This window comes from Rhinolophus sinicus, chromosome 16 (genome assembly GCF_057876585.1).
Source record: "Rhinolophus sinicus isolate RSI-liver-muscle chromosome 16, RSI-T2T, whole genome shotgun sequence".
Lineage (NCBI taxonomy): Eukaryota > Metazoa > Chordata > Mammalia > Chiroptera > Rhinolophidae > Rhinolophus > Rhinolophus sinicus.
In genome coordinates, this window is record NC_142516.1 from 89,412,458 (window position 1) to 89,426,231 (window position 13,774).

Below are 13,774 nucleotides of genomic sequence, written 5' to 3' on the forward strand. Positions count from 1 at the left end.
TGACTGATGTAAATAGGTTTAAACACAAAGAGATTAATCCTGGAGAGCTCAAGGTAGGTGGTGGTGAGGAATAGGGCATTGGTGGGGCAGCCTGCAGATGGCGGTTCCCAAGTCTGGGTGTTGGGGTCTTACTCTGCACCTCATGGCTGCACCACTCGCTCTCTTCTTTACGAAATTCTTACTTTTATCCTCTAAAGCAGGGTTGTCCAAACTGCGGCCCGCAGGCCAACTGCAGCCCGCAATCCATTTTTTATTGGCCCACAGCAAATTCTAAAAATATATTTAGTTTACTTAAATAAACCAGGTGAGGCAATACGTACTTCACCTCGAGTGAGTGGCTCGGCTGTTTGCGTATTTTACTGCACATGGCCCTTGGTAAAAAACGTTGAAAAAGGTTTGGACACCCCTGCTCTGAAGGAAGACTCCCTGTTCGCCCTATCTACACTTGCAGTCTCCTTCTCCCATACGGCTTTTATTTTTCTCCTTAGCACTTATTACTATTCAACATATTGTATAGTTGTGTTGTGTTTTTTCCCCACTAGACCGATTTATTAACTGCAGTATACCCAGTGCTTAAAACCGTATCAGAAAAAGAAAACAAAACACCGTATGTGGCACAGAGTAAGAAGTCAGTAAATGTTGAGTAAAATGAGACATACAAAGGAGGAAGAGATTATGTTCTTTGTGATGTCCCATTTAGGTTTCCATGTTCCACAGTGACAGTTACACTAGGAAATTCGTCATTTTAGAATATTTTAAAATACAATGTAGCTGTCCTATGGGATGAGCCAGTGTAATTTTTATTATCGAACACTGAATTCCCACGTATTACTGAATTCATTTTCAATAATGTAATTTAAAGAAAAAGTATAGGCCATTTTTTAAAAATATTTTTTATTGGGGAATATTGGGGAACATTGTATTTCTCTAGGGCCCATTGGCTCCAAGTTGTCCTTCAATCTAATTGTGGAGGGTGCAGCTCAGCTCCAAGTCCAGTCACCGTTTTCAATCTTAGTTGCAGGGGGCACAGCCCACCATCCCATGAGGGAATTGAACCGGCAACCTTGTTGAGAGCTTGCGCTGTAACCAACTGAGCCATCTGGCCGCCCCTCTGGAAGCTCAGCGGCAGCTCCTTGTCTTCCATCTAGTTGTGGAGGGCGTAGCCACACTGGCCCATGTGGGAATCGAACCAACAACCCTGTTGTTCAGAGCTTGCGCTCTAACCAACTGAGCCATCCAGCCGCCCACAATAATGTAATCTCAGTTGTGATTTAATTTTAAGTTAATTTTAGCAAACATTTATCATGTTTCTCCCATCTGTCAGGAATGGATGGTGCTAGGCAGTGGTGAATATACACATATTTTCAAGGACTCACAGCTGCATAGATTATGAACACGGAAGTAAAACACTACTGATTATGGGATGAGTGCCAAAATATTGATGTCAGACCTCCAGGAATACAGATGAGGGACTGCCTGGTGGGCGAGGGGTTAGAAGGGTGATGAGGGAGAAAGGGACACCAGGAAACAGTGCCAAGTAAAGGTGGAGACTGTTGTCCTGGAACTAGGGAGAACAATGGGTTTCCCAGTTGGGCAAAGAAGCAATGTAGATTAGGGTCAGAAGCATGAAAGTGCTTAACGTGGGTAATATTTGATTTTGATAGTCTTTTTTCCTTTGGTAATCGAATAACTTTAAGGTGCTTCGGATCCCATAGTTTTAGGTCAACTGATCTAGCACTTGTATAAAATCATCAGTAATTGAATGATTAGATCAGAAGGGAACTTAGGTGTTTGATCCACTGAATTTGGATATTTAAGACTTAAAAAACATGTCGCTTAACGCCCAGTTGCTTTGCTAGTTAATGTCTTTTGCATCTGAAATATTCAGTAGATTTTTGTGCTGGGCCCACGTTTGCGTAGAATAGCTTTAATACTTTTTGTTGGCTGTCTTCTTTCTACAGGTGTGGGAAATTAATAGCTCTTGTAACTTTTATATTATTTAAAAACAATTGTGTGATTGGACTAAAATGTTCCTGATGCCAACCTCTTCGGAGTTAAACAGTGGGCAGAATTTCTTAACCCCGTGGATGACCAATCCTTCTCGGGCTGGAGTCATATTAAATCGTGGATTTCCTGTTTTGGAAGCAGAGGAAGAGAAGCGAGCAAATGTGAACATTTCCACCAGCTCTCCTGTTAAAGCCACACATTTTTCAAATAGCTTCAGCTTTATAATTGAAGAAGATTCGCTTCATGAAGAACAGAAGTCGGGATCTAACAGCCCTTATAAACTACAATCAGATAAATCGGAAACATATGCAGGCCTTCCTTTAACTGAAGAGGGACCACAACGAGTGCCATGTCAGGATGCTCCTGGACACGGGGAAGATAACAAAAGTGACTTTATCTCATGTCTTGCAAGTGAATTGAAAGAAGTGGCTTATAAAGACCCACTTTTTAAAAAGCTTGAACAGGTACAACAGGATTTGGCCTAATACGTATTTGTGTTATTGCAGGGTTTTGTTTATGATGAAAAGTCACCAGTTTCAGGTCCTCTTGTTTTTTCACCCCTTTATTGTGAAATCCTTAAAATACCAAATTTTGCTTTTTGCTTAATGTGAAACATTAAAACACGTTTAATGTGTAAGATATATAGTCACCTAAGATAATATCTTTAAGTTTCTACCTCATTTGGTAAGAAGTGAATTAGAAATAGTTGATCAGATATTAGGGGTGAAAGTTGGTCATAAATGTGCTGATACCTATCCTACTTTAAGAATTAAAGGATTTATATGACTTTTTCTGTTTCTTAGTTGAGATAGTCGATATGAAAAATTGAATTTTAGAGTTTTGGTGGCAGGTCTAGTTACTTGGAGATCCCTCTTTGAAACTCTTTATTATGGAACATATGAGAAGGGAGATGGGAGGGATTAAGATAAATGTAAGGTGCAAAGGTCCATAGAGAGATGTAAAGTTAGTTTAATAAAATTAATTTTATGTTTAAAAAGCTGAAAGAAGTACAACAGAAGAAGCAGGAGCAACTGAAGAGGCAACAGTTAGAGCAACTGCAAAGACTCATGGAAGAACAAGAGAAGCTGCTCACTTTGGTGTCTGGGCAACACACACTCCCAGGTATTGTTTTGCTCACATAGGGCCTTCAGTTAGTACAGTGATAGACAGTGACATACATGTCTTACCTTGAGTTGTTTGACAGGTTGTTTTTACCACTTTTTTATCATATGTTACAAACTCTAATTTGTTTAGGAGCCAGACAGATAACTGTGAAATGGTGGTGGTGTCATGTAATTGGGACATGCGGGGGCTGTGCCATTCTGGAGCATTCATGTCTTACTTAAAGGCATTCACATTTATTTATAAAATAAAATTTTAAAGAGACCTAGCCGAATAAAAAGATCTAGAGCCAAAATTGGCCTAGGGCTACTGGTTTACAACCCCTGCCTGATGAATGAAAAGCTGGTCTGGATCATAGAGGTGAAAATAAGTGTGGAAGCAGTCTACTCAGCTAAAGAACGATACCAAAAATATTTTCTGTGATTGTAGGTTAACAGTTGTTTTGTTGCATGTTAGATCAGTTAATAGCATGATGTGCTTATCAGGGGGGAAAACAACCTGTTGAAATGTGACCTAGAGCGGTGATTTTAAAGTTTTTTGACCACACTGCATAGTAAAAAAAAAATTTTATTTTTTTTTTGGGGGGGAAGGGGAACAGGACTTTATTGGGGAACAGTGTGTACTTCCAGGATTTTTTCCAAGTCAAGTTGTCCTTTCAATCGTAGTTGTGGAGGGCGCAGCTCAGCTCCAGGACCAGTTGCCATTGCTAGTTGCAGGGGGCGCAGCCCACCATCCCTTGGTGGAGTCGAACCCGCAACCTTGTGGTTGAGAGCCCACTGGCCCATGTGGGAATTTAATGTTTCAGATTAAGCAGCCTTCGGCGTTAGGAGCATGGAGCTCCAACCGCCTGAGCCACCGAGCCGGTCCAACAAAAACATTTTAAATTGTGGCTCATAATTTCAAAGAAATTACATAAATCAGTCTTTATTGGTGTGCCTGGCATATAACAAAGATATTTTCTATTTTGTTTATTCTTTGTCAAAAAAAAAAAAAAAAAAAAAGGCAGTAATGACTTACTGCAGCTGATGATAAAATTACTGATGGATTGTGTATCAGAGTTTGGAAAACAGTGATCTGGAGCCATGTGTGTGCTGCTTGCTGCTGCTGCCTTTGAAGAGACAGACTTTACTGATTCCAGGAAGTACCTGATCTGTTCAGATGTTGCATGGGGCATTGAATACAAACAAGATAAGACACTGGCAAATGAGTGTGCAAAGTGTGCCTGGATGGGTGGGACTCAGGGAGTGTTGAGGGTGAGAAACATAGCAAGTGAAGAATGGGAACAAGTGGTTTAGGGTGTTTGGATGTTTATCTTAGAGAGTATAGAGAACATGCTGTGTATCTTAAAATAGTTGGATGGTTCATGATTTTTTTATGGAATCCATAAAAAGAATAATCAAGATCACTTAAATAACAGCCTGTAATACTTCTTAATGTAGAAATCATACTTGTATTAAAGCAATAGGGAACAGATTTCAAAGTTACTAGTATAATAACTAGCCCCATTCAGTATGGAGCAGGTGCTTTAGGGAAGTGGTTTTCACCCTTTTTGGTCTCAAAACCTCTTAACACTCTTAAATTATTGAGGACCCCAAGAGCTTTTGTTATGTGGGCTATACTTATTGATATTTACTGTATTAGACATTAAAACTGAGAAATTTAAAAATTAATGGATTTAAAATAACCAATTACATGTTATAAATAACATTTTTTTAACTAAAAAACTTCTAGAAAACTAGTGAGAAGAATGGTACTGTTTTATATTTTTGAAAATTTCTAACTTCTGGCTTGAAAGAACTCAGCTGATTTTCATATTTACTTCTGCATTCACTCTCTTGAGTTATGTTGTTTTGGTTGCAGTATGTGAAAAAAAAAATCCAGCCTCACATTGATACGTAATTGGAAAAAGGAGAGAGGACTATTTTAGTAGCCTTTTCAAATAATTGTGGTTGTTTCTTTGATATTGCCCCCAAACTCAACAAGTGGTCATTTCTTAGCAGTTATTCACAGTATGAAATCTGAAACATTAATGAATTTTTTTGTACTCTATTATATTAAAATATATTGGAATACTGGCATTTTGAATGGATCTTTCATCATGCATGATTTGGTAAAATATTGCATGGTTATTTGGAAAGTAGTGGTTCACTGAGTTATGTAGGTTTTTAAAAAAACTGACATATTTCATTATGTAATATCAAAAATCATATCCACTAATACACTACAGATCTCATCATAAAAATCTTGAGATAATTATAAAGCTGTCAAGGTCATGGTGGTGGACATATTTTCCAAAATTCTGATCTTTATTTGAAAGTTCAAATTTTATCATTGGCAATAAATGCTGTCAGTTATTTTCTTTGAAGTGACTGGCTCACTTGTTTCATTTTTGAGAAAATGTCTGCCAAGTACTGAGGTTTAGATTGTCATAGTTTGTCATTTATTCTTTCAAGTAAAAATGATGTTCCTTGAAAGATGTGGCTAGCTGAGCTTACAACTCAAAAAATTACACAGCATGTCTTTGTTTGCAGAAGTGATTTATGCATTTTGTCCTATAGAATGTGTAAAAGACACGTGTAAAAGGTACTCAAGAGTTGAGATTTAATTAAAAACTGATCATTTTTGCTCTTTTAGGATACGGTTAAGTAAAACCGTTTTTTTGTTTTTTTAACTGTTGAGTGCATGGTAATGACAAGGACGGTGCCTGCCAGCGCACTTGGGTCCTGCTGTTCGACCTTTGAGTGAAGGCACCAGGTGTCTCCATTTTGCTTTTGCACTATCAGTGCATATGTCAGCACGGTGAAAAAGGCATATACTATCTTAATATTTTATGAAAATGGTTTTGACCTGGTGCTTGATGCCCGGAGTCTTGGAGACCTCCATATGTTTACAGACCACACTTTGAGAACTGCTGCTTGGGGACATCACTCTTTTATCAAAGACGTGTTCAGGCTGAAGTGGGAATTCAAAAATGTGTCAATGGGGAGAGTATTGTTATAAAGTGAAGGGAGGTCAAACCTGGTATTCAGTGAGGATCTGCCTGAGTTCCAGTTTTATTGGTTGGTTAGGAGTAAGGTAGATGTGTATAAGAGATAGGTGGCACAGCTCTTTAGAAACACTTCCCACTGTGTCCTCACTTCTCAATTTAGTTGAGCTAATCACGGAGAACGGAGGGATAGTTGCAGGATTTCAAGGGGCTGGTACAGTAGGCAGGATGGCTACTACTGCCATCTACCCTCAAGAATTATATCTTGGAGATATGTAGAAGGGGATCTTCTCTCTGTTTATTGGATTATTTCAAAAGCAGAGATTTAAGAAACAAAACAGGCAAAGAAGAATACAGGAAATTTATAAACTATAGAAAAGTCACCTATAATACCACCACCTGAGGATACCAAAATGTCAACAGTGATTTAAAGGGACAATACTTCTGTATGCTGTGACACAGAACATGATCATTAGGGAACAGTTGAGACCGTTGGTAACGGTCTGTGTTGGTGCTACTGTGTTTGTCACAGGCTGCAGGGTTGACAATGCCAGCCAACAGTGCTGCTCACAGTTGGTGCATGAGTGGCGTCTTCCAGTGTTCAGCGGTGCCACACTATCTGCACGTGAATCATGGTCTAAATTTGCTCTTCATTAAAATTATGCACGGGTCACTTTGGACTTTTAATATTTCATGATTTTGTTAAACATAATTTCCTAATAAGGAGGAAAAATATTTTTATCACTTTGGAGAAAACTCTGTGGTAGGAGTCACTAACAGGCAGGAGAGAAAATGTTATAGAGAGACATCAGCTCTGTTGATTTTCTTAATTGCAAGGTTTAACTCTACTGCCTGCTGAGCAGAGCCAGAAGCACAGAACTCCAGGAAGCTCAGCCACTGCGGAGAAGACCACGCCCTTCCGACCATCATGTCTCTATCAGAATCAAACCCAAGAAAAAACGCACGTGTCCAACATTTTGTCCGATGAACTAAACAACTTGTGTAGGACTCCTCATCAAGATTTTGTCTTAACTTCAAAAAGTGGTGCTTCTCCCAATTTGTTTCCAGAAGAATTTGTGGAAAAAAATGATTTGAAGGAAGAAAACTATAACCGCCCTGTCGGTGAGTTACTTACGTTTCTCTCTTCTGTGCTTAACCAAGAGTGTTGCCAATAGTCCTTTCTGCATTGATTTCCTGTCCCCTCGGCTTTGCTTATGAGGTCCTACATGCTGCACAGCCACTGAGCCTGGATTGGACGAATAACTGGATACAGAATTGGACTTTCCAAGAACTGCCACCGTCCTTGTGCTGACTTCAAACCCTGCATGGTTGCATGGGGGTCTTCAAAAAGGGGAGGCAATGAGTGCTGTGTGTACCATTTTTCTTTGAGAGCCTAGGAATAGTTTGAGGTTGACTTAAAATTTGTGTGGCAGTAGTGGGTACTTGATAGAAAATGTGAAATGTGAGAAGTAGATTGGTGATAGGAGTTAAAATACCCCTAACTCAGACACTCGCTTTTTCTTCACCGTCCCTCTGTGTGCCTGCCCCAGAACTGGCACTCAGTATCTGGTGGTCTGAACTCATGGGACTCTCGTGCCATTTCTGGTCTATTCTTTTTTCTGCATATTCTTTGTTTTTCTGTCTTGCCCCTCCTTTCTGTTCCATATTTTGTAATCATAGAATATTGTATAATATTGTGTTCTTTGCTACTCAACATGGAAAATGCTTATGGTACATTCTGTAGTCTTTATAACCATAATTTTAATGATTGTCCTTCCGCTAGTCAAGTAATATGTCAATATTTAATCTTCTTTGTTAAAGTACTAAGTTAATTTTCAATTTTAATGGTGAATGTATTCTTATGAGTTAAATTATAGAAAAATACAAATAATATGAAGAAAGGTGTCTATGCTTACTACTTAGGATCGGGCAACTTTGTGTATAGTATCTCATTCCTAATTTAAAGCAATTCCTTAGTATAGGAAGGTCAAATGTCTATTTTTTAAACAATACAGTCCCTTAACCTTTTATTTTGGAAAATTTAAAACATCTGGAGAAGTTAAAAGACCACTACAATGATTGACAGTATACCCACTGCCTAGATTCAACAGTTAATATTTTGCCATATTTACTTTGTCTATGTATATTTGTATGTGTGTGTGTATGTGTATATAATTTATGTGGCTACCTATATCTATATATCTACACCTATATATAGTTTGCTGAGTCATTTCATTGCAAGTAGTATGCAGACGTTATATTACATCATTTCAAATATTTTAGCATGCATCAAGTGAAAATTAGTACATTCTTTTATATAACCACAATACTATTATTATACCTATGGACATTAACAATAATTCTTTAATATTCAAATCCATTTTAGAATTCACCCTGTTATCCCAAAATGCCTTTTAAAGTTTGTTGTCTTTTTAAAAACCCAGGATCCAATCAAGTTCATGTATTACATTCAGTTATTTTAACTCCTTAGTCTTTTTTAATTTAGAAAAGTCCACCCTTTTTTCTCCATAACATTACCTTTTAAAGAATGTCTGTTTTAATTAGAGTTTTGTAGTTTTTCTTTATTATATTAAAGAAATCCTTGAGAGTTCTGAAATCTGCATACCTTACTTTTAACCAATTTTTCTTTTTTAGCATATTAATGTAAAATTCTCAAATTTGAACACTTTGATCTACTTTTTTTGAACTAAATTATTCCTAATTTTTATTCTAGGTGAAGGTATTTTACCATGTTGGGAGAAAATGACGGAACAGATTCAGGAAGGGAATGATGTAAACTTAGAAAAAAATGGTGATTCCTCAAAAGTGGTTAATACTGAAGAAAGGTATCATCTGTGTTAAAAGTAATAAGAAATGTGATAATATAATAGCCAGTCATTATTTTTGAGCATTTTCTTTGTTTGAAAGGTCCATATTTTTCTTGTTTTTGTTTGAATATACCTTTATGTGTAAGGTTGAAGATAGAGCTTATCACATTCTGTCAGCAACAAAAAGAGATTGGGGAGATATATTAGTTTAACTGCCTTTGACATTGTATTGGAAGAACTGAGCGGTTTTCTCACCTAAGAGAAATATCTGTATAAAATTAATCTTCTTTCAAACAGTTAGGTAAATCCTGTTTTGGAGAAGAGGAAAACAAATTAAATATTGGAGTCTCACATTTGATGTTGCTTATAAATTATAATTGTGTAAGTCTTATAATTGTGTAAGGTTACAGAATTTAACATTTTTATGACAACGATGAAAGACCAATATTGAAGTCGTTTATTATTTCCTTAAATATTTGAAATATTTTAATATATGTTGTGGATGGGCAAATGACTTTTTTGATTGTTGCTCTATTTACATTGTTAAGGATCTTTCTTAATTAAAAGAATGTGTATTTAATGAACTATTTTTGAAATATATTTTAAAGTCATATAATCTGACGTCAATAGATGGACTTCAGTAGGATTTTTTTCAAGTCGTATAGAGTATTGTATGTTTCTGTATTTTGGGAGACGGAGCAGGATTGTACCTTTTAATTAGATTCTCAAAGAGGGTCTGTGATTTTTGGAAAGGTTAGTTTTTAATGTAGTCTGGAGTCTTCCTAAGGCATACAGAGTGTAAAGTATTCACCACATCATGATGGCATGTTAAATAACTTTATTTTTATTATTAGGCCTATTAAAACTGCTATTAGAGAAAGGAAACAGACATTTGAAGACTACTTAGAAGAACAAATTCGGTTGGAAGAACAAGAACTGAAACAAAAACAGCTAAGGGTTAGCATTTCCACTATTTTGATTAAATTATCTAAGACTTTAGAGATTCATAATTTGCTTTAAAAATAACTTTGAAATTCCTTGGATATACCAGAATTAATTCAAATATTGTTCTTTATTTTAGGTAGCAGAAGGATCGTTGCTAATCAGAGCAAAGCCAAAACAACCATTCTTAAAACGAGGAGAAGGTTTAGCTAGATTTACTAATGCTAAATTTAAGTTCCAAAAAGGGAGAGAAAATAAACTAGGGACTAATCAGAGCATTTCAGAGGACCAACCTGTGTTTAAAATAGATAAACAACAATTACAGCGGAAAACTGCTCTTATAAATAAAGATCCATGTACAGAGAACCCTCCTGCTAAAAAGAACAATAAAGTTAGAACCAAGAGTGGTTCTGTCACATGCAGTCAGAAGCCAAAAGTGCTTAAGGGGAATAATGGGAAAAGTCTCTCTCCATTGGGACTGAAAATACTGGCAGGGAAGAAATGTGATGGGCAACTTAGAGACCAGATCAAATTAGAAAAACAAGTAGAATCTAATAAGAAAGAAAATGTACATGAGTGCCCCAGTCCTTGTAATACTGGCTGCAAAGTCTGGAGCAGGACACAAGGTAAAGACAGACTTCCCCTTCCGACCAGGCTGGTCAGCTGCATGGCTTCTAGGAGCCTGGTAGGGGAGACCTTGAGAGAGTCAGGATCTTCTTTTGACATTTCTCTTCACAAAAAGTTAGAGAATTGGGAACGAGAGAAGGAAAAGGAAAATTTGGAACTAGATGAGTTTTTGTTTTTAGAACAAGCTGCTGATGAAATATCATTTTCCAGTAATTCCTCATTTGTACTGAAGATCTTAGAGAGGGACCAACAGGTCTGCAAAGGTCACCGGCTGTCTTCTACCCCTGTCAAAGCAGTGCAGCAGCAAAAGATGATGACACTGCATCCCATGAGTCAGTGTAACCAAAATGAGGGTCCAGATCATACTGAACGTGAAAATGCGGGTGAATGTGAGCCCGTACCCGAACAACTAAATTCAGGGTCCTCACCTGAAGAATTGGGGGAACAGTCTTGTAAAGTCAGTAGGAAAGCATTCCAAAGGAGCACTTCTGAAAATCAAATGAGTTGGAACGCAAGCGATGATGAAGGTGTCATGAACAGTGACAGTAGCACTGATTCTGAGGAGCAACTGGACGTTACCATAAAACCATCCACTGAGGAAAGCGCAAGGGGTTTCAGCAGCAGAACTGATAGTCCACAAGTCTGTGATGGGAAGGGACCTTTTGGGGACGCTGGGACTCAAGAAGAAGGTAATAGAGATGTTGATTTAGACTTGTCTGATAAAGATTATAGTAGTGATGAGTCTATCGTAACTGAAAGCTTGAAAAATGAAGGTTCTGAGTCCTCAAGAAGACCTTCTTCTGTAAGTACGAGTAAAATTGACTTCGATGATGAAAGAACTTGGACCGACCTTGAAGAGACTTCATTTAAACATGATGTTATTCTTGGGAGTGAAACCATTTATCGGACTCCCCAGACAACCTACCCTAATGAGAGTGAAATATGTGTACTGGACAAAACAATAAAAAGGAAGGTTGCACCAGTGAAGAAGGAAAACATGAGCCAGCCCAGTAGGGGCACGAGTCCTCCGGCATCAGATCTGATGATGAAATTCTTCCCTTCTTTGAGACCAAAACCGAAATCAAAATCGGATTCACACTTGGGAAATGAACCCAAGTTAAACAATCACGACCAAACCCCTGGTAAGTCAGAGCATTATATGTCAGAATGTTACAAATTTAACATTTAGTTTATTGGTATGTTGTCTGAATGCTTAAAATCCCAACTTTGGTAGTTGCTCAGTAGAAGTCTAATTAGTAGGTAATCTGTTAAAATTTAATTTGTGGGTCTAAATAATGGAATAGTCACTAGGATAAGAGATTTGGGTGAATTGTGATTTCAGATTTTTCAAATTTAAGCCAGTGTCTTGTTCCCAAGGTTTTAATATTAATTACTTTATTATAAAATTAGATGACATTTAAGTTTCTTTTACAGCCAGGGAATACCCAATTTATGGTTTGTGTTACTATGGAGTAAACTGTATGTGCATACTTTTATAATGATTGTTTTTACTTATCTTTCTTTTTTTTTTTTTTTTTTTTTTTTTTAGTAGCTCATATATTAACTCACTAAGTATGACCGGGAATAAACACAGTATAATCCAAGTTTCTGGGCTCCTAGTCCCTTTCTTAGAAGCACCAGCATTCCCATTTCATTTGTATATTCTAAAAACATTTTGTGCATAATGAAAGCATACGTGGAGTGTATAATCTGCCTTCTACACAAATCAAAACATGCTTTTTAAATAATACTCCGCACCTTGTTTATTATATTTTGAAGATTTTTTAACTCACACATCTGCCTCATTCTGTATAATAGCCATATAGGATTCAGTTGATGTGATAGACTTTTTACCTTATATTGGAAAACTCTTTTCTATTATTGTAGATCATGTTATATTATAAACTCTGAATGCTTAACAAAGCTTAGATGCTTTGAAAATATTAATTATAACAAGCTATTTCAAAAACACTCTGAATTTAAAAGTAGTACTTTTTGCAGAAAGTTTGGAAGTTCAAAAAGTATAGAGGCAAAAAATGTTTATTACTGAACTACCCAAAGACAACTGTGATATCATTTGGGGATATTTCCTTCCAGCCATTTTTCCTATGTATTTTTAATATTGTGGAGACATATAACTTGTCTTATCCTTTTTGACTAGGTGTATAACATGCATTGGCTGTGTCATTAAAACTCTGTACTTTAAAAGTGGTTGAAGTGCATTATATGAATGTAGCATAATTTTATTCAGTAATTTTTTTTTTTAAGTTTTTTTGTTTTTTGGTTTTTATTATTGGTGAAGGGTAATAGGACTTTATTGGGGAACAGTGTGTACTTCTGGGACTCTTCCAAGTCAAGTTGTTGTCCTTTCAGTCTTAGTTGTGGAGGGCACAGCTCAGCTCCAGGTCCAGTTGCCCTTGCTAGTTGCAGGGGGCGCAGCCCACCATCCCTTGGTGGAGTCGAACCGGCAACCTAGTGGTTGAGAGGATGCGCTCCAACCAACTGAGCCATCTGGGAGCTCAGTGGCAGCTCAGTTCAAGGTGCTGTGTTCAATCTTAGTTGTGGGGAGGTGGAGCCGACCATCCCTTGTGGGAGTTGAGGAGTCAAACCAGCAACCTTGTGGTTGAGAGCCCGCGCTCCAACCACCTGAGCCATCTGGCCACCCAGGAATTGAGCGGCCCCTCATTGACTTCATTCTAGTTGTGGAGGTTGCAGCTCATTGGCCCATGTGGGAATCGAACCGGCAGCCCCGTTGCCCAGAGCTCGCACTCTAACCAACTGAGCCACCCGTCCGCCCCCAATAATTTCCTTAATGTTGGACACTTATATTCTTTTTCACTATTGGAAATAACCACTACAATTCATATTTTTGTGCAAAACTATTTGTATGATTTTTACAAATTTGTTTTTTAACTACATTTTTAGAAGTAGCATAACTGGGTCAAAGGGTGGCTATGTATATTTTAGCCTTGTGCTATAAATCAGATTTCGTTTCTAAAAGGGTAAAGGACTTTTAGCCTCTTACATTCCTTGACTTGCAGCTGGACATTTGTGTTGTTTCTACCTTGTGGTTATTGTGAATAATGCTGTTATCATTAGTGTACAAATATTTTTTCAAGTCTCTGCCTTTAATTCTTCTAGACATAGTAGCAAATTTGATACGGAAAGAAGGTTTTAATTTGTATTTCTTTTATTAGTGGGGGTTAAACTTTGATTTTGGTGTTGGTTAGTGCTTTAGATTTTGTGTGACTTTTTCATGTTC

At 37.3% G+C, this 13,774-nt stretch overlaps 1 protein-coding gene across 3 annotated transcripts in view; it reads left to right on the forward strand.

Annotated features, from left to right (window-relative positions):
* CPAP (centrosome assembly and centriole elongation protein) overlaps positions 1 to 13,774 on the forward strand; it is a 43,642-nt gene that overhangs the window by 4,349 nt on the left and 25,519 nt on the right. For all 3 annotated transcript variants that reach the window (XR_016019167.1, XM_074330105.1, XM_074330106.2), the window contains exons 2-7: positions 1,962 to 2,471; positions 3,006 to 3,129; positions 6,953 to 7,237; positions 8,850 to 8,961; positions 9,798 to 9,900; positions 10,025 to 11,654. Coding sequence is in view for 2 of the 3 variants with exons in the window: in XM_074330105.1 (XP_074186206.1) it covers positions 2,028 to 2,471; positions 3,006 to 3,129; positions 6,953 to 7,237; positions 8,850 to 8,961; positions 9,798 to 9,900; positions 10,025 to 11,654 (2,698 nt within the window). In the remaining variant the exon portion in view is untranslated. The remainder of the gene's footprint in view (positions 1 to 1,961; positions 2,472 to 3,005; positions 3,130 to 6,952; positions 7,238 to 8,849; positions 8,962 to 9,797; positions 9,901 to 10,024; positions 11,655 to 13,774) is intronic.